This window comes from Pollachius pollachius, assembly GCF_949987615.1.
Source record: "Pollachius pollachius genome assembly, chromosome: 10".
Taxonomy (NCBI): Eukaryota; Metazoa; Chordata; class Actinopteri; order Gadiformes; family Gadidae; genus Pollachius; species Pollachius pollachius.
The window spans coordinates 16233280-16257743 of record NC_136943.1 but is presented as its reverse complement, the minus strand read 5'-3'; the positions used below and the strand labels follow the sequence as shown (position 1 = coordinate 16257743).

At 41.9% G+C, this 24464-nt stretch overlaps 1 protein-coding gene across 1 annotated transcript in view; it reads right to left on the bottom strand.

The window, feature by feature from the left end:
• Positions 1-8024: 8024 nt before the first annotated feature.
• The window catches only part of b4galt1l (DP-Gal:betaGlcNAc beta 1,4- galactosyltransferase, polypeptide 1, like), a 32552-nt gene continuing 16112 nt past the window's right edge, over positions 8025-24464 (bottom strand). The window contains exons 3-6 of the mRNA XM_079745442.1: positions 23703-23890; positions 19187-19309; positions 13853-13957; positions 8025-10009 (exon numbers count right to left, since the gene is read on the bottom strand). Of these exons, the coding sequence (XP_079601568.1) occupies positions 9880-10009; positions 13853-13957; positions 19187-19309; positions 23703-23890 (546 nt within the window). The 3' untranslated portion in view covers positions 8025-9879. The remainder of the gene's footprint in view (positions 10010-13852; positions 13958-19186; positions 19310-23702; positions 23891-24464) is intronic.

Sequence of the window (24464 nt, the reverse complement as noted above, 5' to 3'; positions counted from 1 at the left end):
ATTATGCAAGGCAAAGGTTCAGGATGTGAAACAATTATCATGTGGATTTTCATATTATTATATTTAACAAGGTCATCATTTTCAACCTCTCTCCCTCTGATTAGAATCTATTAAAATCAATTAAAATGTATAAACTATTTAAATCAACTATTTGATTTGAAATTTAAATTAGATTTTGCCACCCCATCTCGATCTGCCATTTGATAGGGTTTGAACACGTAAATCATGTAGACAAGAGAAAGGCCATATGTTGGATAAACTAAAGCAAAGAAGGAAAAGGTAAACATATGGGTGCTTACAGCCACGGTCCAAATCTCAACCCTTAAGTTAAGCGTTCCGAACATGGAGCAGACCAAACTTTATGCTTTTGTTCCTCATTAACGAATACATAGCACCACAGGCAGCACGGTGACCAGGAACATTCAAAGGGAGATACATGTTAGGAAAGCAGTCAATTTTACATGCTTGGGAAATACACTACCTGGAGACTCTGTAGCACTATAGAAACCAGCTCTGCCATTTTTTTTGCCTTGTGCAGATGGTTGAGCAATACAGAGAACGGAACAGCTCCCCTAGGAATAGTTTGGCAACCTATTAAACAATGACAAGGAAGTGAAATCGATATGAGCCTAACGCTATCCTATGTCCTCTGAACTATCCCAGATACATTTCCTACGTGGTTTCGGTAAGCGTTGCATATTAAACATTTGCATCCTTGAAAGCTTACTGGAGCGAAACCACACGTAGATATTGTATAAATATTTGCACAATTACAAGGGGCACTTCAACCCTGTGGTTTCCTCTTTAGACTCAGGGTTTGATTCCAACAAATTCTAGCATTGATTAGTCTTTCATTTTATTATTTATTTGACCTTTATTTAAGGTCAAACTAAATAGGTTGCGTGGTTAATGTTTATTAATTGTAATTCATTGAAGGCTGTTAAGTATAGTATAACAGTGTAATCAGTTGTATTATTTACAGTTAAAATAATATATTACTAAATACATTTTATTTGTATTACGTTTGATATTGATTTGAGACAATTTCTATTGTGTGGTCAAGCAAGTGGTTAAAGTCGTGAATGTGAATGAATGTACGGGCGGGCGTACAAATGGATAGCACCAATAAGGGAAGGGAGTCTAGACTAGAGCTCGCTGTTTGCTTGTATTTGAAGCAAGTGCTATCCATTTGTATGGTACACCAATACGTACGACCTGCTCTAGAGAGAACAAGACGTAATTTCCTGTCTTGCAGCACTTATAGCGTTCCCGTTTCTCATTGGCTAGTCATTGTTATAGTTAGCTATATTAGCCTCTTTAGCAAACCAGCTCGACAACAAACAACACAACCTTACATTGTATTGCACGCACAGCAAGACCGTGCAATGCCTAAATTGGTGACCGGAATGAAGTAGCAATGTAATCAAGTGTTTGAGAGCATTTAAAATCTATATTAAAAAGACCAACGTGGTACAAATACAAAGAAAATAAATCTCTTTACGGGAGCAGCTATTTTGCTGTCGAGTCGCACGGTCGGCCTCACTGAACTCGCTCTACTATCAGAAAAGCGAGAGGGACCGACTAAAAGGGGGCGTTCCTCCGTGAAATGCCGCAAGAAAGATGGGAGATTTACAATTTACGACTAGCACCTACCGGCGTACCATACAAATGGATTAAACAAACAACACAACTTTACATTGTATTGCACACACAGCAAGACCGTGCAATGCATACATTGGTCACCGGAATAAAGTAGCATTGTTATCAAGTGTGTAAGAGTATATAAAAGCTACATTTAAATGAACAACGTGTTACAAATACAAAGAAAATAAATCTCTTCACGGGCAGCTTCACTGAACTTGGTATACTCTAAGAACTACGAGTGGGAAGGTCTATACTACGATCAAAAGGGGGCGTGCATCCGTGAAATGCCGCAAGAAAGCTGGGACTCGTACGGGCGGGCGTACCATACAAATGGATAGCACTTTCAACTGTTCCTCATACAGAAAGCTTTGGTTTTAATGTCCGATGCTATTATTTCAAAAGGTAGTTTGTACTACAACCTGGCGAAGGCACCTGTACAAGTACATGGTTACAAAAATAATTACATAGAGCATGTCTAAACAGACAGGGAACATTGAAGGAAAATACAACACGATAAAAACAGATACATACATAAAATTCCAGTTTAGGTAAAGCAATTATCAGAGCTTTCCAATACGGATAATCAGTGGCGCCTGGTGAATTTTAGTTTAGGGGGGGCTAAAAGTTTGTAAACCAAACCCCCTGTAGGGGGACTGGGGGCATCCTTCCCCTGAAGATTCTTTTGTGATTTTCACAGACAAACTAAGCATTCTGCTGCATTCTGACAAAATAATAAAGACAAAAGAGAACATTTCATTACAAAGACGAATGGAGCCGGGGAACTAAGTTTTAACTTAATTTATTTGCCTTGTAGAATTCAGCAAGATTAAAAGTGCAAATACATCAATAATAATTGGGAATTATACACGAGAGAGAATGTGATTCTAAAATGGGTGAGTTACAGCCAAACTATTGTGTTGGTATCTTCACTCATAAATCTATCTACAGTCAAGTATGCATTTAGACAAATACGATAAAATATCAATATAATATGTAACATATATATATAACATTTTATGCGTGGTTGTTCAAGACACACTGAAGGCATGATGCCACCATAGGTTTGCAGAGAGCTATATACAATATACACACTGAAGGCATGATGCCACCATAGGTTTGCAGAGAACTATGTACAATCTACACTTGAAAAGGGGTGGGGTGGTGTGGGGTTGTGAGGGCCGCTGTAACCCAGTGTCCATCCTCACAGGAAGGGGGGGTGGGGGGTTGTGAGGGCCGCTGTAACCCAGTGTCCATCCTCACAGGTAGGGGGGGTGGGGGACAGAGAGTGAGAAACAGAGAGACAGAGAGAGAGACTACATTAGACGTGTTCGCACTGTAACGACTGCCAACTGCACTGTTTTTATCACAAACATGAACCAAGCATCATGTCCCGAATTCAATCAATATCAGGCCTCGAATCACAACAAATAGGATGCAGGGAGACAGCAGGCGATACGGCGAAACGATATGATTTTCCAAAATCACATCCGAGGTACAGTCCAGAGATACAGCACCAAGTTACAGCAATTAATAATGCTCTATAAACAATTAGATAAGTAGGCTACAAACATGTTCTGATGGCAAAAGTTTCTCTCACATACACACAAACACACACAAACAAACAAAACGTGTTCGCACTGTAACGACTGCCAACTGCACTGTTTTTTATCAGAAACATTATGAAGCAAGCATCATGTCCCAATTACAATCAATATCAGGGCAGCTCGGGCCTACCTTATTTGAAGAGAAGCTCACATCGACGGCCTTTCTGAGTCGCAACCAGGTTAATCACCATGTCATTGAAGTCCGGTGATTTTTGGATGAGGTCCCGCTCAACAGACAGCATCGCTAGGGCGTTAAGCCCATCTCGTCCCGTGGCACTTCGGAGAAATGTTTCGATCCTCTTCAGTGTACTGGAGAACCTCTCTTGACTCTGCCGATGACACAGGGGTTGCAACTCGTTTGGGCTAGTCTTAGGCGTGTACTTGGCAACATGTGCGTTTGACAGGTGATCTGCTAACTGGCTGTCTTAAAAAAAAGAGAACTGGTCAACGAGGTCCAAAAACACGGCCCGCTGGAGTGAGGTTGCCGGTTCCTCAGAGCCCCTGAGAGCTAGCTCGTGCGCCCCACAGAACCTAATGCAGTCCACAATCCGTGACAGCGAATGTCTAGTTTTTCTTCACCTGCTCGTTGTGTCTCTGTGTACGGGGAGATGCGGTGGCCGTCATCCAGCTGACAGGCAATATTTACTTTGACCAACATTGAAAGCTTCACAGTTTCCAATGTGAGTTGCACTGCCTTCATGTTTCTTTATTTTACAGGACACATGTTTTAAATCCGCAACCCCATGTTGGGTCCAAGCTGTTTCTCCTCCGAACAGCACGCAAGGGAAACGGAACAGAGCGCTCCTAGCTAAGCTAGCCGTTAGTCTTTCCTTTCGAACCAAGAGGTGCAAAATGAACGAGTTTGTCGCGTGCCCTTTTGTTTTATCTGAACATTGTTTGGCCGATGTGCCCCCAGTCTCTTTCTTTCTTTTTTTTCTTCTTAAGACATCAACGAAAACGGATGAGTCATTAGATAGTCCACTTCGTTAGGTAGATTAGCGCTCGCCTTTGTGGTCAGGTTTTTTTTTTCACTTTTTTCTCCCGCCTCCGACAGTGACCGACACCAGTGAGAGTCACTGTCACTGTTGGTCTGGGCTATATTCCTTTAGCCCAACTGTTCTCTAAATCAAGGGGGTATGTCATAACACCCGTCAATCACGATTGGACGACACCGATTGGATGCTGATTTTCTTAAGCATGGTCTTAGAAAAGTCAGCCCAGACGATCTGTCTGGGTTGATTTTTCTAAGCCCACACAACATATCTATATGTATCTCCTGCGTTTTTGTGACTATTTGGTGCTGTTGCTTCTCCGTTGCACCAAAATCAACCAATTCTAAGTTGTAGTAATTATAATATTTTCATTAATTTAATAATGTTCTCATGTTTATTCTAAAAGATAGGGAGGGCTTAGCCCCACTAGCCCATTGATACCAGCCGTCCCTGCGGATAATTATCAAATATTCTGTTTGTTTTTTTAAAGTGTGCCGGAATCAGGGGCTGGAAACTGCAAATTAGATGAAGTAATCATCTTAAAAGGTCCCATGGCACGAAAATTTCACTTAATGAGGTTTTCTAACATTAATATGAGTTCTCCCAGCCTGCCTATGGTTTCTGAATGGCTAGAAATTACGTATCCTGCTCCGCTCTGACGCGCCGATTTGGAATTTGGCCCCATATGTCGTCATAAGGGGCCAGATTACCTCCCTTTTCTCTCCTTTGCCCGCCCAGAGAATTTGGCCCGCCAATGAGACAATGAGCTACGACCACGGTGTGAGCGCCACATGTGTGTGTGTGTGATTACACACACTGTAAATCAATTGTTGTACACTCTTTGTTATTTGGATAACCGTTCTGCTGTGGGTGTTATGGCGCATAACACGCAACATAAGGTAAGGTTTGCGTAAAGCTCCCATTTGTTGAGGGCAACATTCTCTTTCTCCTCCATGTCGACGTTCAATCTGGACTTGAGTGGGGTATTCCAAAATCACATAACCAATCACATAACCGGGTAAATTAACCCAGGGTTTACGGTAACCCTAGGTTTTCGGTTCCAAAATGAACACGGTATGTTAGTTACTATAGAAACATATGCTCTGAATCAAACCTGGTCGGAGCAGGTTTTGCGCAGGTTAAGTTTGGAACATAGCCCGGTTTTGGGTCAAACCCGCATTCACCGCAGATTTCATGTGTTCACAATGGCACGCCCTTTTGATGAGAGGCCTGTTGATATCGGAGCACAAATTATTCGTGCAATCCACCGGCTCGACATCTTGGCATATCCGGATGAATTTTTGCTGGAGAGATATAGATTCTCGCGCAAATCTTAAATATATTTAAATAGCCTTCTCCAGCCTTACATAGCCAACACTACCAATCGAGGACCTGGCCTCAGTTCACTCCAGACTATTTGCGTAGCCCTCCGTTTGTGGCAAATGTTTTATCTATAATGCTGTAGATGCTGAGCACATATCAGTCCTTTCAGATGACCCATCCACGTCCGGACCAAGATTTTCATCGGCCTCCTATCATACAAAGAGAAATATTGGCTGAGTACTATGCCGAGAGGCGCTTACAACAGAAAGTATCAAATAGTCCAAACGGACTTACATCCACTAGAGAATGTTCGATCGTAGCCGGCGGCTCCATTACAAGCACTAATCCATCTTGATCTGTGAAGTTGATGAATTGTCACTTTTAGGTTTTCTACCCAGTTACCAAAAAAAAACATTTGGAACATTTGCGCTGTGGCAAGCACACGGTTTGCATGTGTTACTTCGAAGACAAACAAAATCTAAAATACAAGAAAAACAGAAAAGCCTACATTCAACCAGTGGGGTACCCTCACATGGCCCCTGACTCTCTGAGAAGGTACCTCCAGGTTCCCCCTCCGTGCCAGGGTGCCCTGAATTTATGTCTATTGCCAGCTCCTCCACCGGGGTCAAGACAATTTGAGGGTCAGATCCAGTCTGATGACTGTCGGCCTTTTCACGATTGGCTTAAAAAAAAGGGCCTATTTAAATGCAGGAGTGACAAATATGGTATGACAATTTAAATGCTGGACTGACAAAATATACCAATACGATGGTGGGAAAAGCTTACCAGTTTGTATGTTTTATACTTCATTTTTATACTTGATCCGCTGATGACTTGGGAGCCATCGGAGTACATATTATTTAGAAGAAAAGGGTTATGTGGTAGGAACGTTAAGAATGCTTAACTGGGATATTAATAGATTCATGACTCAAATATTAAGGATCATGCTTTTGACATGTAACTAACGCATTTACGCGGTCAGCGATCCGCTGCCAGGCTTTGGTTCTCTGGGTTGCAGAGGCTTTAGCGTTCCCTTTTCTTGGGATAATGTCCATTTCATTGAAATAAGCGGCCCGTTTCGCTATTTCGATCAGGGTTTCCATGATCCATACATCACGTATTCATAGGTTTGGCGTGGACGCGCACAACCCTGTGTTAACCAACCCCTTGTTGATTGAACTAATGCATAACCCGTGCGGTGGAACCGACAGCTCTGGTTTAGTTGGCACAGGGTCAATTAACCTAGAGGTCAGCGTTAACTCTGTGTTTGTTAAACCTCCGTTCGTGGAATACCCCACAGGGAGTCAAAGACAAAGTTCCTTTCCCCCAATTTCTTCTCAACCATGGCCGAGATAACCCCCACTACGAGTCTCGTTGTGGAAGTACCAGGAGTCCCCAAACGGCAACAATCCCTTTCTCCTCCATGTCGCTGCTTAGTCCGTACTTCAGATTGACGTGGGAGTGGAAGAACTAGAGACGTCGGAGAACCCGACTGTCGTTTGAGATTCATAATATCCTCCTGAGGCACACACAACTTCTGGCCATGATTATATATATTATATCATATATCTATATATTATATTATTTAGATATAGAGCTCCAGGACTCGCGCCAGAGCACCCAGTGTTCTAAAATATTTACAGAACACGGCCAAAAGCTGTGTGCGCCTCCGGATGATATTATGAATCCGAGCCTTTGGGATACATCCACTGTAAACACTAGCGCACTGTACCATGGCCGCAAGCTGCTCAGGGCCACACCTTCAACCTCCACCTTGACCCGCCTCTTAAAAAACGGCACGTTTGTGGAAAGCTCATTGTGGGACTGGCTAGTAGTGGCTGTAATTCTGCACCAAGGCTACATTTCTTGGACGTCTTCAAATACTGTATTAGGGGCCCACTAACGCCTATATAGAAGCATCCATAAAGTAGCATGCAATGGGACCTTTAAAAATCTTGTTTACATTATTTGCTCCTGTATAATGAAGCCATCTACCACATTGTTTTCTGCTGAAGTATTTTCTGTAAGGTTTTAGGGCTTGCAGAGAATTGATTATTGAAAGGTTTACACAACCAAGAGCAGGCAGCGATTGAAAAATATACATTGTCTATAAAACGTTATCAGTCAGTGATTCATTATCGTGTAGTGCTGATGAGGAAGACATCAGGGCCATTGGGTCCAAAACAATCTGTCAGCTGTGAGGTGGATACACAGAGGTAGGCTATTGTATTCTAAAGTATTTATATACGCAAGAAAGAAACTAGAGCGCCAATCAGAAGGGTGACCTGGCTTACCGATATCAGACATCACACACCGCACCTATTCAACACAAGGTTTAATGTTAGCTTGGCAATGCATGGCTACAATAGGCTAAAGTGTATCCTAGCATATTAGTTTCCACTTTCATTCTGCATGAACAAATACAGAATAGAGCCATTCAGAAAGAGACCCAATGCATAAATGTGATAAACTACAACAATCTTACACTTTATTCCACAATCCAACTTTGGCAAAAAAATAAAGGAAAATAAAAAATGTTGAAAGAGATGGATATGCATAAAGATTCTGATAATTCCATAGAAAACATTACATGTGAAATCAAAATAAAGAAAATAACAAAATGCCTGATCAATTCATAGGGACGTGGCGGTGATTTATCGGACTATAAGCCAGCCAACTAAGGCTGTTGTCCACAGATTGACATCAAATCAATGCAACAGAGGTCAACTCTGAACATGACAACCACCCCAGTTACTCGCATACATCCACACACACCTGATAGTCATCGGGAAAGCTCCCTGCAGTTTATTGGAGCACCGTCATCAAGACAACCCACACGCACACTGTTTGGTCTACCAGCTTCTGGAGCAGCGGTCCCTGGGAACAAGCACTAAATGTTGCCAGGTAAGGAGTAATGGCTGCGGGCAGCCAGAGCCCAGTGTTCTCCAGCGGGGGAGAAATGAATGCATGGGCAATAATTTACTGTTAGCCGTGGAATCAATCAAAGGATGTAGTCCTCGGAGTGATCCCACAGCCAGAAGGTTTCATGGCAGAGGAATGACAGATAGTCACTTTTACTCAAGCTTCCACGCCACTATGTGCATTAATCTAAACTCTAGCAGACACTCTATTGCAAGATCTCTCAGCACTTTGATTAGGTCTTCAAAAGGCATTATTAAAAGGCTCAGGTGAGTGTGTTCTCTCCACGGATAACCAAATCAAACCCAGAGAGAACCTTCCCCAAACAGCATATTGATGAGTAAAAAGACCCACGCTATCAAGAAGGCACATTTTGTCATTTAAAATGAACCAACATCATATTGCATCCACACAAGACACTCGCACGCATGCATACACACGTTATTCCTTCAATCTAAACATTTACACAGCCACAGTATATTTCCCATTAACAATAACCCCCCTTCTTCACACCCTTAAGTAATCCAAAACCTCTTATCAGTTTAAAAGACACCTGATATGACTGAATGAACTCCTGACTGGGTGGATTCAAATTATAAGTGACCGGGCCTGTGACAGCCCTGCCAGCAGAGTACATTTGGTGGGACTGAGGAGCCCCCAGGGCAGGCTCATTCCCGGGCAGGCTGGGAGAGGGCTCCAATTCGATAAAGCCAGGGACACAGAGGAGGGGAAGTTCCAGCCCCTCCCCCAAGAAACCCAGAAGTTCATTTCCAAAATATATTTTTGACCTTTTGTCACACACACACACCCCTCCTAAAAACAGAATAAGATAATATATTATACCCAGGGTGCGATTTGCCGGTGGGGATGGTGGGGATTATCCCCGCCTCTGGTTTACACGTCCTACCCTCTGCTGAATTTTTTTTATCCTCGGTGGGGATAAAAATTATCCCCCCCACCCAAGTATTTTCACCATTACATCGTAATAATTAACAACCAAAATACACAGGGTCCGTCTTCATTTTGAAACATTTTAAAATGTTTCTCAAAATTATCCCCCCCTCTGGTTTTTTCACAAATCGCACCCTGATTATACCCCAAAACATTTATTGGGCTGAGAACCACACACACACACACGATGGTGTTGCGAACAAGATTCTGCAGATGTCCCAGGGACCAGCCGGCACTTGGGTACAAAGTAACGCCACAACACATGTTCATGTGTTCAAAAGATTCACTCCTTTATTCCTCAGCGATGTCCAATGGTTGTGAGACAAACCCCCCCCCCCCCCCGCCTAAAAAAATATTAAAACGCGACAAAAAGAGTTTGGTGGCTGGTTTCCATAGAAGGTCATGTAAGGCACATTTGAGTATTGCGGCGGTCCGTGGAGGTGAGGTCATGGTTTCCCCACTTCCACTGTGATGTAGGTGTACAACGGCCTCTGCTCCTTGTCAGTCACACTGTACGTGAGCGAGTTGATGCCGTCCTTGGCCATGGTATCTCTGGTATGTGCCAGTCGGTTAAACCTGGAGACATATAAAGGCATAGGGTTGGATGTGCGCCAAAGAATAAGTCGATTTTAATAGAGATAACATTTACAAAATAAGATCTTAATATTAGGTATAACTGAAAATGACGGTGTCCTTGTTAGTGTGATCCCACATGGCCGCACAGGAGAAATGCAACAATCGGTCACTGCATGTTAAAGGTTGTATCAGCAATTCTAGGCCGAAACATAAATGATCACATTCATCTGATCTTTCCTCACGATCCGCTAGCTGCCTGCCAAATAAGCACGCCGTCAAAAAAACGCTTCTCTGAGATCGTACACAAAAACAAATGGTACTACCAACCACTCAAAACGAAAACAAATAGTATTCAAACCAGTCACCGACGAGGGGTGGGTGTTGTGGGGTTTTGCACTTCGTTCATGATAGTTTTTACCGGATGCACGAAACATGGAAGGGAGGGGCGAGCTGGCTCTGTTTGTTTGGGATCTCGCTTCAAATACCAACAGTAGTGACGTCGCCCAACATCGCTGATACAACCTTTAATATAGTTATTATGTAATAACGTTATGGTACGGCCCAACCATAACCCTACCCTGTCCGGAAAAAGCTTCTTCGCCTTTTCCTTAACTAACTACCCCTTAACAAACTTTTTCCCTACATGCTGTTCCATAACGATATTAAGCATCAAGTACCCTGTAACAGGCAACCTGGGGCCTCATTACAGAAACTTCCTAACACTGAAATCCTATCCTACCTTGAGATAGGAAGGCATTTAGGGGTTTTGATGTTACAGAAGGAGGTTTCCTAACTTAACTTAGGAAGAAATCCTATCTTATCTTAAGATAGGAATTTAGCCATTACAGAACTATCCTAAGTTAGGAATTTCTTAAGTTAGGATCCCTAAGTTAGGTGGCCATACACCCTGTCCTAAATTCAAAATAACTGTCAAAAACAGAAAAAAATGGTAGCAGCACTGCTAGTAGGTCTGTATGAACCAATGTGTACCAATACCCGCCATGACCGTAGTACTAGTGCTACTAGCTTGCCGTTATTAACAAAGATCCTCAACAGTCTCTGTTAACGTTAAAAGCAACTCGTTCTATCTAAGTCCCTAACTTAAGTTAGGATGAGAAGTTAGGATTTTTTTTGTAATGAGGCCCCTGGTCTCACAGAAATCTGTGAAATGACCACAGACGCTTTGAAATTTCTGCACTGACGTTAGCGCTGAGACTTCAAAACCCTTCAACTCATTCATTCTTCATCCTACAGACTTCATTCTATCATCAAATGTTCAGCAGATTTCCTAGATTCAGTGTAATGATTCTTCAACGTTCAGCTTCAGCAGTGTAGCGGAGCATTTCAGCGTCAGCAGACGTTAGCAGGATGACTTCAAAACCATTCAACTCATTCATACTTCATTCTACTGACTTCATTCTACATTCAAAATGTTCAGCGGACTTCCTCGATTCAGTCTAATGATTCTTCAACGTCAACATCATTTTTGGGTTATTCACCCAAAATTCCCCCATTCACTCCCATTGAAAATTCAAAAAACGTTGATTCATCCTTCATCCTCTTCGACACTTAAGACATCACAACTTGGTCAAATTTCAACCGTTTACCATCATTCAAACAAGTAAACAGATCTACACATTTGTATCTTCAATAATATTCAAACAGAATTTCGCTACCATTTATACTTTTTACAGATTCACAGTTTTAGTTTCATTCCGGATTCGTTTTCAGTTGGTCTGACTCTAACCGTTTGCCTCAGCTGTTGCTCGTTGAGCAATCAGTGACCAACACACCACTCTGGAGTCTGGTTAAAGTCACCGTGGGGGAGGGTAGTGTAGTCTTTGTTACAGTCCTCTCTCCCTCATGGACTACAATAGTGGACTACAACAATGGACTACAATAGTGGACTACAATAGTGGACGTTAGCGCTGACGTTAGCGTTGACGTTAACGGTGACGTTAGCGTTATTGCTGACGGTAGCGTTAGCATTAGCGTTGACGTTAGCATTAGCGTTGACGTTAGCGTTAGCACTGAAGTTAGCATTAGCGCTGAAGTTAGCATTAGCGGTGAAGTAAGCATTGACGTTAGCATCAGCGCTGACGTTTGCGTTGACGTTGGCGCTGAAGTGAGCATTGACGTTAGCGTTAGCACTGAAGTTAGTGTTAACGCTGAAGTTAGCATTGACGTTAGAATTAGTGCTTAAGTTAATGTTGATGTTTGAGTTGACGTTAGCGCTGACGTTAGCATTAGCGTGACTTTAGCGTTAGCGCTGACGTTAGCTGTGAGACTTGAAAACCCTTCAACTCATTCATACTTCATCCTACAGACTTCATTCTACCTTCAAAATGTTCAGCAGATTTCCTAGATTCAGTGTAATGATTCTTCAGCGTTCAGCTTCAGCAGTGTAGCGGAGCAATTCACCATCAGCAGACGTTAGCAGTATGACTTCAAAACCATTCATACTTCATTCTACAGACTTCATTCTACATTCTACATTCAAAATGTTCAGCAGATTTCCTAGATTCAGTGTAATGATTCTTCAACGTTCAGCTTCAGCAGTGTAGTGGGGCATTTCAGCATCAGCATTCACACCGCAATACCTTCAGGGATTGCAATTCTAGTTTATTACTTGTTACTGTCATTTCAAAGTAATTAGTTACATTACAATATTACTGTCTTTGAATTGTAAGGAATTACACTACTTTTACATTACTTTCACCAAAATTACAGGAAATATGGATTTGGTGTTCTCAATAGATCTTCTTGTGTTCAATGCAGCCCATTACACAGCAGGAGGTGATGTGCTATGGCATAATGACTGAGCTAGGCTTAAGGCTAACAAAAGTACAATATAATGGTCGCAGTTATGGCTCATGGTGCAATACATTTTGTAATAGAAATACTGTTACTTTAGGTATTCATATTGAAATCAATAGAGCTAGAGCCTACTACAGTTGATTGTAAAAAACAACAACATTTGTGAAATTGTGACTATTGGTCCTGTCTCGGGTATTTGGCTCATTTCGAATCGCCCATGCCTGCTTAACAATTGCTGGCTATGGGTATTCACAAAACTGTCCTTAAAACAACCCTAAACATTCGTTTTCAGAAATGTGCAACTCCAAAAATCAAGTTCCAAATCAAGTATCATAGCGAAATATAGTTTTTGTCGTGTTCTATTCGGCATTTTGTAAATCGATTGACTTTGGTGGAAGACTCATTGCTACTTGACCGGAAACGGAAAGGCAGGCCGGTTGTAGTCTTTTCGCTCCGTTCTAGCCCTACTGTTGATATGGAGTACCGAGCGAAAAGACTACAACCAGCCCCACTGGACTCTGCTGCTGCCAGGCTTCTCCTCTAGCAGTAAGAGGAAGTAAACATTTGCACAGATGTTTTTCGGTTTTGTTGAATTTGTATAAAATCAACACGCAAGTTAATTTCGGGTTTAAAATGCATTGTAACGCATGTTACTGAGATTTGTAAAATATTACACTTTTTTTTGTAATGCCTTACATTACCGCGTTACAGCAAAAAGTAATGCATTACTTCTGTTACTCCCAACACTGTTGGTGAGCAATGATAAGAGAATAAGCGAGACTATCAGGAAGGACCCAGCTGTGTTTGAACGAATGCTCTTCTGTGTGGCCAGAAGCCTGCCATGCATGGTAGTACGGTCTTGATAAAACATCCCCACCCACCTAATGCCTTAGGGTTACACAGGTTCTGGATTAATTATAGAGTACAGAGAATCCTTTTTTCGTCTGTTTTCGAAAACCGATGAAAGGAAGTGGAAAATAGCAGAAAGGAAGTGGAATCCTGGAGAACAGGAAGGAAGCGTCTCACCTCTGAGGGTTGGGCTCGTTCTTCTTGTCCCGGTTGTGTCGAATCATTCTGCATTTCCCCACCGTGCCACTGGCCCGAGAGATGGTCATACCCTTCATGGATAACCTGGAGACAAAGACAGACCCCCACACTTTAATGTTTGCAAGCAAGATGAAAAGCACCTACACGTGTCTTAAGTCTTTAAACTTTGGCCCTTTTGGTGATTATGATGATGAGGGCAGCAATAAAATAACCATCTGTCACCGACTCACATACTTGAACTGATAGACACATGTTGACATCTACGTGTTCGTCTATGTCTACTGACCCTGAATAGTGTCAAACTTGTGGATGTGTGAGTTATCATTTTTGAGAACGGGTCGGTGGTTTGAGGCCAGGTTCTCGTACACGGCTGTTTGTCTGTAGAGGCTAAATGCTACAAATGTACTTAAAAACAATATTTTTCATGTCATGCTATATACACACATGATATGTTATATGAAAGCTGAGACTCCAACAATGTAAGCCATATCATTCTGTGAGCTAATCTCAATTAACTAGATTAGAGAAAGAATAAGCACAATACCAAGACAAATGACACCTTACCTGTGATTGCCATCAGATCATGTTTGATTGCAATAAACCACCTTTAGGAGATATCTTAGTGTTGGTGTGTGATTAGGAGCCTTAGCCATATATCCATTTAATTTAGGATTTAATTGGTCACGCTGCTGGCAAACGCACCGGTTTGCAACAAACATTGTGTGGAGTGGTGGCACTGTGGAGCTTGGTAAGGTCCCAGTTAATGTTGTTACTGATAAACATTCTATGTCTGTTCACTTTCATGGGCAATACTACAATCATCCATTAATCACAATTGTAAGTTTGTTTGCAGGCGTGATCGTGGATGTCTGCAGCATTTATAATGTGACGATTAGTAACATTTTCTTCGTGTTTATACTATATGTAACCTTGGTTCATTTTATGTTCCAAACTTTGGGGCTTAGTTAGTCAATAGACGTCTTTGCAATGTATATGGTTACTCGACTTTCAATTGTTAGTGTTTATTACTACAGTCGCGACACACTGTAGTTCAGCCTTAGTCAAGTTGGTGTTTAACTCCGGTCCCCTGAATACGATGAATAGCATTGATAGACTTATTGATTTATATAATTCCTATTTCATATTATCTACATCAGTGGGACTGTCAGTAGTGTGTATATTTGTGTATTATGTCTTCCGTGGTGTCTATCAATGATACTGTCATGGAAATATCCATCATAATTATATATATACACAATAATATACAAATTATATTAACCTTATTTATATAATTACTATTCACATTAAAAGGAATTGTATAGATTCTCCCTGTATCTAAAAGATACCTCCCTTCCTCTCTCTGACTGAGAGCTATTAAGATCGTTGTCATTTGCATTGCCATCGTAGCCATGAAATCTGATACTCAGGCCAAGCCACTTGACTGAGTTCTTTGTTCTGTAGATTCCTTGAACTGTGTTGCAGCCTTGCTTTCATGTTTTCAACATATTATTGTGGGCTAAATTGGCAATAGCTGGAGCAGAATGGTTTTCTGCTACCAACCTGTCCATCAGGGATCCTGAAGAAATAAACGTGGCAAAAGCAATCATAGGTGGAATGTACAGGTACTTTCCTCCTCACACCTTACAAAGAACATAACTGACAGTCACAGCAAAGCAATATCATGGGAGCATTTATATTACGCTTTTGTCTTAAGCGACTTACATCCATTCATACACATTCAGACACTGACAGCACTGTCAACCACACAGGGCGACAGCCCTCGGTGCAGTTAGGGTTATGAGTTTTGTGGGAAAAGTATCCAAATTTGATCAGGATAATCAGCATATTCCAATGGTATAGATTTGCACTGATATTTTGATTAGCGATAGTTGTAACACATTGGGTTGTGGAGTTCAAAGTTTTGTATGTTTGCCTACAAGGGAGAGAACAGTCGTAAACATACCTTAATGGGCTATGGCTAGAGCAGGTCAATTATCTGCTTGCTAAAAGAGACTAACCCGTCTATCAGAATCAGAATCCTGAAGTAGTTACTGTATCAAAAATAATAGGAATGTAAACCTCCTTTGGAATCTACCACCAACCGTCTCTTGGAACCACTTCCTCGCCACACCTTACAAAAAAATAACATAACTGACAGCCACAGCCAAGCAATAATCATTTGAGATTTATGAATAAGAGCCATTCATACAGACATTCAGACTGATAGCGATGTCAATCAGACACGGCGACAGCGAGCTCGTTGGGAGCAGTTAGGGTCATTGTGCCCAGTGAATGAAGACATCTGTCTGTAGATGATATTTGGAAAATAAATTTTGTCTAAGAATTTAGTGTTCTAGAATTTTAAATAAATTCAGGATGGCCGTAAATCTATCCAAAAGAAGTTATAGGTTCTTGAGGTAGATTTGTTCACAATGAGGATTTGCATGTTTGGGCGAAGTCATGACTTACAGTCAATGATTATGATTATACAGTTAGTGTAATATTTATATGTTAATCTTGAGTCAGCCTCTACAGCTGTAGAAAGTTTCATAACTTCGGTGTGAGCAGTTTAGGCCATGTAGCACACATTTCTCAAGTGAATTAAGGGCTTTCTTCAAAGCATATACCTGAAACATCTTTGAAACTCTGGGGAAATGAAACTTTTGTAGTCAAGAACAGTAACAGAAGAAATATTAATATGACAGAGTTAATTATGAAGGAAAAATGGTTAACGAAGAAGTTCCCCTTAATGCCATACTGTGTCTTGGCAGTCCGATTCTTGGAAACTAATGAGCCGGAATGTTGATTGCCTGATGAATTTCAGGTGCTGTTCATAATGCTCTAATCAGGATTCAAACTCTCAACCTCAATCTCAAAAGGATCACCAGTACACGGCATTATCCCGTTGAGCCACTGACATTCCTGAACTTCATGAAGCCTCATTCACATGGTGAAAATTTCGATTGATAAGCACACAACCTCAAGAAAACTCCAAGCACACATTTCACAAGAGAATTAAGGGCTTTCTTAAAAGAGTAAAGATCTGAAAATTTGCACCGTTAATGGTATTCACCTAATGATAGCCGTATGGTAGTTATACAATAACAAAATGGTCATATAGGCAAAATGGGTTAAGATTGTGGACGTTTGGCTTTTCTATGAAATTGTGGGAAAAGTAAACATTTTTAGAGGAGAAGACCAGGGTGAAAAATGCATCTGATTTTAGAGATTAATATGATGAAAGAATTTTGAGTCCAGGTCAATCTGGTGAGAAGAAATAAGCCTAATTCATGATTTTTTACAATAGCGCCCCCTTTGGGTGCAGTACCACAATTTGGGTTTATGGGTAGTGGGGGTTATTGGTAACCATACCTGAAAATTTCAAGAGTTTTCGACTTACGGTATAGGCTGCAGTATGACTTTTACAGAATTTGAGGAAAAAAAAAAATGTTACAGAAACAATAGGGGACCAAGCAGCTTCGCTGCTCGGACCCCTAATAATACTAACAATTACAATAGGTTGGCTCACACTTTTTGCCTGGCCCCCATGTCGTAGAATTCTAATGCAGTTGATACAAATGGTTGAGTGTATTGAAAGTTCCACGTTGCACAGGTTATTTTTAGTAGCCTACCGTCTTTATGTATGAGGTTAATAATAAGCAAGGTTCTGAAATAATTGCAACGTGTGTACACATATAGTAAACCAAATCCTAGTTTAATCTTTTTGAATTGCTTCATTTAGATACTTCAGCACTGTCAGAATATCGTGGACTTGATACCCACAGACCAATAGAAATCCCTGACCAATCCCTGCACATCCTGGTGAGGATTTGCATATTGGAACACAACACTTTAGACAAAGTAAATGTATAGGTGACACAGTGTATGGTGTATCGTTTGCCTTAGTGTGACTACTTTGGGCAAAGTTAACTTGCAAGCACAGCTCAGGGTGAGACTTGGTAATAATTCAGTGCGCTAATCAGAGCTTGTATTGCGGAGAACTTCCGTCAACGCCACAGTATCAGACAATAACACCTTGTCTCTTCTGGACCGGGGCCAACAGAACGGCAACACGGACCCAGGTTAGGCCAATAAGCCTGCAAACAAGCATGACCTTGTGTAAACGGTAAAGCCATTTATCAGTTACACAAAATCCCCAACGACTGATGAGATAAATAAAATAAATCCAGCTTTGTGATTAATAAATTCAAAAGATTAATAAAATAGATATTTTTTATCAATAAAGAATATATGTATTCAACAACTTGAAATAGAAGAGGTGAATGGCTGTTCTTTTAATATGGAACGCTTGGTTATGACCTAATGATCTTAGTATGTAAAATGTATAAAACACCATTCATAGCAGAATAGTCAGGCATGCTATATAGCCCCATGCACAGAAAGTGTCAGTCATTGATTTGGCTACAGGTCTTTGATTGGGTGCACAACAAACAGTTTTACAGCAGTGGTTATCAAAGACCATGAGAGAGAGACTCCAGGACACACACAGAGACAGAAAGACTTGCTGATCGAAAAAGATGTGGGTAGAAAGATTATTTGTTCCCGAGGGTCAATTTTTAACATTTGGACCGCTAACACTTTTTCCCTTTCAAATAAACAAGAATTAACAGACGGAACTAATGTTGGACAGGTGTCCAAGGGCATTATGCCGCTTATACCATGGTCACTTGCCATAGAAAATAAATGAAGACCATTCATTTATATTTTCATGCATTTTACAATCCAAATATAACGTTTTTCACAAACCATAACTTTGTTTCCCTGGTAACGCCTGAGGGTTTGACTATTACCTGGAACAATCCCCTCTCGTAAGGTTCTTATGCAATGGAAACGTTGTTCACTCCTCCAGTATATAGGACGGACCTTAGCTACGACTTGGCACCGGGAGGTATTCTAGTCCGCTCAGCTATGCGCCAGAGATTTAACATTATGCATTGTACATATTTATAATTCAAAATTCGTCCCAACCATAATACCACAGATACTCTAGGGTCAATAGCATATAACTGCGTTGTCTGATTAAAGTTTATTTCATTTTTCACAATTTACCAGCTCTCGTTTTGAAGGCTGAACAGACAATTTGACTGGAACTACTTAGCAGGTAGTTATTTTTTTGCGTTTAAGATACTAAGTGATTTCTTGCCGATGATCCATGGCTGCCTTTGTGAATGTCGGCACGCATCGAATAATCGATTATTCGTTCATACCACCCACCGATTATTCGACCATGAAAAATTGTAGTTATTCACATCCCTAATAAGTAGTAGTACTTAGTATTAGTACTGATATTACCTGTTGTAGATGTCATCGTCTTCGCCTCCCCAGCCCCAGTAGCTGTTGGGTAAGCCATTGATCTTCTTGAACTGCTCGTTGCTCATGGCTGACACGCCCCCGAAGTATTGCCAGTATGGTAACCTACGGCAACCGGGCGAGAGAGGGGTACATTGAGATAGTTTAAGTGGGGAACAGAGAAAAATCGAAGCAGTAGAGCTTCCGCCCACTAGCTTAAAGGACGAATCCGGTGTAAAATGGATTTGGGATATGTTTGGTATGATAACGAGTTGGAAAGTTCGTTTTGGAGCAAAAAAGCTCATATAGACGCATTCTTCAGTTGCCTGTTTTTAGCCGATTCTATAAAACGCTATAAACTTGGAACGATAGGTGCATGTGTTATTGTAAAATCGCTATTTTAAACCACTTAAAAGGCTAGAAGTAGCCCGACACTTCTTTGGTAGTATAATATAGGTCATAACATATAAAACAAGGCATTGTTAACTTTGTAAGTGTACAGCTTGTTTATTAAAAAGGACATTTTTGTACACACAATACCATCAGTAGCCATAGCCAGCCATCTTGTTTTTAAGACTCGATAGGTAGATTGACGAACACAGAGATTGTGACATCCGTCAACAACACACAAGCTCTGTGTTCGCCAATCTACTTATCGAGTCTTAAAAACAAGATGGCATCGACACTTGGAAGAATTTATTTGTGTGACTTGTCTGGCTTTGCTTTTACAACCTAGGCGGAGAGCATGACCACTCTGAACACTGTATTGTATTGTATTTTATTTTATATATTTATTAGTTACCTTCTCGGGAAATAGGCTTGGTATTCTTGGCGTTGAAGACAAATATTAACTCTTGTTATCTGCTTTACTTTATTTCACGGCCCAACAGTGTATTGGTTAATGACCGTCCCTCTACCTGGAATTCTGATATAAGCTTAGTGCCCTTGATGCTGTTAAGGACAGAAAGCAAGCGAGGTGGTTTGGACAGACACCCTTAATAGAACATATAACATCTATGAGCAATGCTTGCACCTAATCTGAGCAATCCAGTTAAGTTAGCTAGTGGGTAGTAAAAAGCCTAGTGCTGCTATTTAGGTGGTCCATATCCGCCAAATCTGAACCTCTGGCTTGCTGCACTGAACAACGTCGTGGACACTGAGCTGTCACTCAAAAGCTCACTAGCCGTTTGGGACACAACACGCACACCGAGAGGTTTTTACTCAGGACTGCAAACAAAAAGCCTGGTAGCACAAACCAGAGAATCGTCAGCGTAAATGCAGAGCCGATAGTGAGCGCATAAATTGTAGAAAGAAGCAGAGGCTACTCTGAACAAAATTATCAAGATGTAAAAGATCAAGTTCAAACGATTAACCAAATTATTTGGAATATAATTTTTGACTATTTATTTTACTCTCCCTTAAATTCTTATTTCCTTGCTCGCAGCAGGAAGAGGCCACCAAGGGGCCCGCTATTGAGCTTTAAACCTACCTACTGAGTTTAAAAGAAAATCCGTAGGGATCACACCAACACATTAAAACATGCACACCAATTAACAATTATCCAATTAACTCAAACAAACAATGAACAAACTAGCTTGTCAGGAAACATGAACCCAGACAAAAACATTAAAGGCCCCATGGCATGCTACTTTATGGATGCTTTAATATAGATATTAGTAGGCCCCAAACACAGTATTTGAAGATGTTCCCGAAATTCAGCCGTGGTGCAGAATTACAGCCACTACGAGCCAGTCGCACATTGAGCTTTCCCCAAATGCGCTATTTCGGTGTCTGTAGCTTTAATGCAAATGAGGCGGAGAGAGGCGGGTCAAGGAGGAGGGTGGGGGTGAGGCCCTGAGCAGCTTGCAGCCACGGTACCATGCGCTCTGTTTCGGTGGATGTATCGCAATGGCGAGGCGCACACAGCCTTTAGCCGTGTTCTGTAAATATTCTAGAACACACGGGAGTCCTGGAGCTCTATATCTAAATAATATCATATTATACATAGATATCTATATCATATAAAGTCAAAGCCAAAGTTCCTTTCCCCCAATTCATTCTCAACCATGGCTGAGATAACCCCCACTACGAGTCTCGTGGAAAAACCAGAGACAAGAGTGTGACGTGTTATGCGCCATGACACCAACAGCAGAACGGTTATCCAAATAACTGTACAACACCTGCGTGACAGTCCTGGAGCTCTATTTCTAAATAATATCATATAATATCATATAATACATAGATATCTATATCATATAATACATATTATCACGGCCAAAAGCTGTGTGCGCCTCCAGACGATATTATGAATCACAAACGACTTCGTCGAGTTCTCCGACGTCTCTGATTCTTCCACTTTCACATCAATCTGAAGTAGACTGAACTGCGCGCTGCCTGCTGCCGGCTGCCCGCTGCCGGCTGCTGGGCGGTGGTGCTTCGCCGCGGTGGTGCCTCGCGGCAACCGGCGGCAGGCAGCATGCCGCAGTTCATGTACTTCAGGGAGTCAAAGCCAAAGTTCCTTTCCCCCAATTCCTTCTCAACCATGGCTGAGATAAACCCAACTACAGTCTCGTTGTGGAAATACCAGAGACCTCAAAGAACCGATGTGTTATGCACCATAACACCAACAGCAAACACTTGCGTTACAGTGTGTGTAATCACACACACACACACACACACACACACAAATGTGGCGCTCGCACGGTCGTGTCTCATTGGCGGGCCAAATTCTCTGGGTGGGCAAGGCAGAGAGAGGGGAGGAGCTTAGATCCTTTATGACGACATATGGGACCTGTTACCAGGATGAGCCTTGCGGTAGTAGTAAGGCCGTTGACCTGAATTTATTCCGGTACAAAAATGTCCATCAGGAGGCAAAAAAAAATGAATAATGAATAAACACCAAAAAAACCCCAATCAATAATTCCAAATAACTTTCAATAATCGAAAAACAACAGTCCTCCCCTCGGCACTAATAAAGCCCTTCGCTGATCTAAGAGCCAGGTGTTGTCAACCGCTCACCTCAGACCCTTCTGCCCCACCTACATGATTTGGACCTGAATATATCCTACCTGGCCTGACCCATACCCCTCCTAATTCAATTAACCCTCCCCTACACATTTCCGATTTACCTACCCCCACCCCTAGTTACCCACCTTACTCCAGACCTATTAGTCTAAAACCCATCCTTACCCTCTACTTCCCTGACACCTTAAATATTCCCCAAGTACACCAACACACCCCTCTCCTCTCACACACTTGGCCTCGCCCGTCTGACGTCACCCCCACACCGCACAAATGTTCTTCCGGACTTCACGTCGGGTCCTCCCGCAGCCCCGGCACCCGGAAGCCAGCGCAACCGTAACGTGAGTGTTTTTACGTTGCCCTTGTTTGTACCGTGTCCCCTGACCGGCTTCCTCATAACGTATGTTTTTTTGTGTGTTGCAGGTGGCGTCATGAATGTGTTTGAATGTTCTGTGTGTGTTAAATAAAAGGGTACTTGTAAATCCCGGTGTCAGTCCTGTTTTTATCCATTGCCTGCAGTAACGGGCCGCCGCTACATTACAGGACCACATTCCAAATCAGCACGTATGAGCCTCCGTTTTTTCAAAGGCGAGCAGAACACCTAGTGCTCGTTTTACACCGAACACAAGTTTTAGCCACTGGGGGACCACGGGCAGGCTAGGAGAACTCATATTTATGTTAGAAAACCTCATAAAGTGAGATTGTCATGCCATGGGACCTTTAAACGTTTACTTTTATGGGTAGGGGTGTTATGTTCCTATGTATTTGTATGTGTTTATGTATTTGTTCTTATTTTCGGGACTACAAATATGGCTGTTCTGGAGTCCAGCATTTTCATTAGTTGTTCCATCTCGGCGCCCTGATGCTTCCACACACTTACATGCACTCTTATGTGCCTGCGTATTAGCTTACTCCGTTAACTGTCTGTGGTTAGTTGTCACTGTGGCAATTGGTCACTTATTTTGTTTCATCAGCCTCTTCCAACTGTTGCCATATTTGGCCTTGTGTGTTGGTTAAGATTTACTTAAGCTTTGGTTGTTTCTGTAGGAAGCTGGTAGGGGTTAAGGGCCTTTAATTTGGTGCCCCATTTGTTCCTGTTTTTGTTGTGCTATGGAGCTAGGCTTACTTATTGTACTTCGGTTGAGCTGCAAGAGATTTCTTTTTAAGGGTTTAAGTCTGTTACGTTTATTATTTTTGGCCCAGCCTTCCTTCATAGCTTTCCTTACCCGTTTCCGCTTGATCTACGATTGCCGTAATAATTAACACTTAATAATCGTAATAATCACGTAATAATCAACACAACGTCTTTACTCGTGAAACCCAGTGTCAACATTATTTTGAGTGCGCTTCATCCCTGTCCATTGCCTAGAGTAGACTAGGCCCGTCTTCCTACCCCGTCTATCCCCTAGACTAGGCCCGTCTACCTACCCCGTCTATCCCCTAGACCAGAGGGTTCTAATAGGGACGAACGAGGAAGAGGAGACTGAGAATTTCCTACTTGAAGCCAAACTTGTCCATGGAGACTGAGAGGTGGCGTGGCTGGTCGAAGCACTTGTAGGTGTTGCGGTCGTCCATGGGGATGATGTCGACGTCGCTGAAGACAAAGCAGCCATAGTCGTAGTCCTTCAGCGCCTCCATGTAACCCACATTGAGCAGCTTGGCACGGTTGAACGTCTGCGTTCCTCCCTGTTTTTTTTCAAGCAATAAAAAACAGTTGGACGCAGAAATAACGAGTGAGTTTGCACTTCATTATATAAATAATTTAAATAGTATTTTTAATCGTTTTGTCTGTTCTAAATTTAATTTCTGGAAAACCTATAAAAAAATATATATTTTGAATTCACATTCTTGAAATATCTTGCGACACACACACACACTAGAGTTACAAAGTGAATGTTATCTCTTATCAATCTTCTACTCACTACAATAGAAGTACTTCCTTGATTGTAAAAGCATGGAAGTAAGGTTATATCTAGAGCAGTCCCGTCGACTGTAAAAGATATGGACATAGCATCTGTGACGTCACCCATTGGTTTCCAGACAACCATGGCTGAATATTTCAAGCTATTGGCTCCGCCGTTGATGTGAACCACCTACAGGCTATTGGAGAGGGCCAACACCGTCTGCCCTCTGCACCGTCCGTCAAGGGATGACGGAAGGCGTGGCTGACGGGTGGGGGAGTAGTCTTTGCAGAGGCATCCGTCAGCCAAGCCCGAACATACGCTATCTGATTGGATGACGGATCCACGGATCCACAATC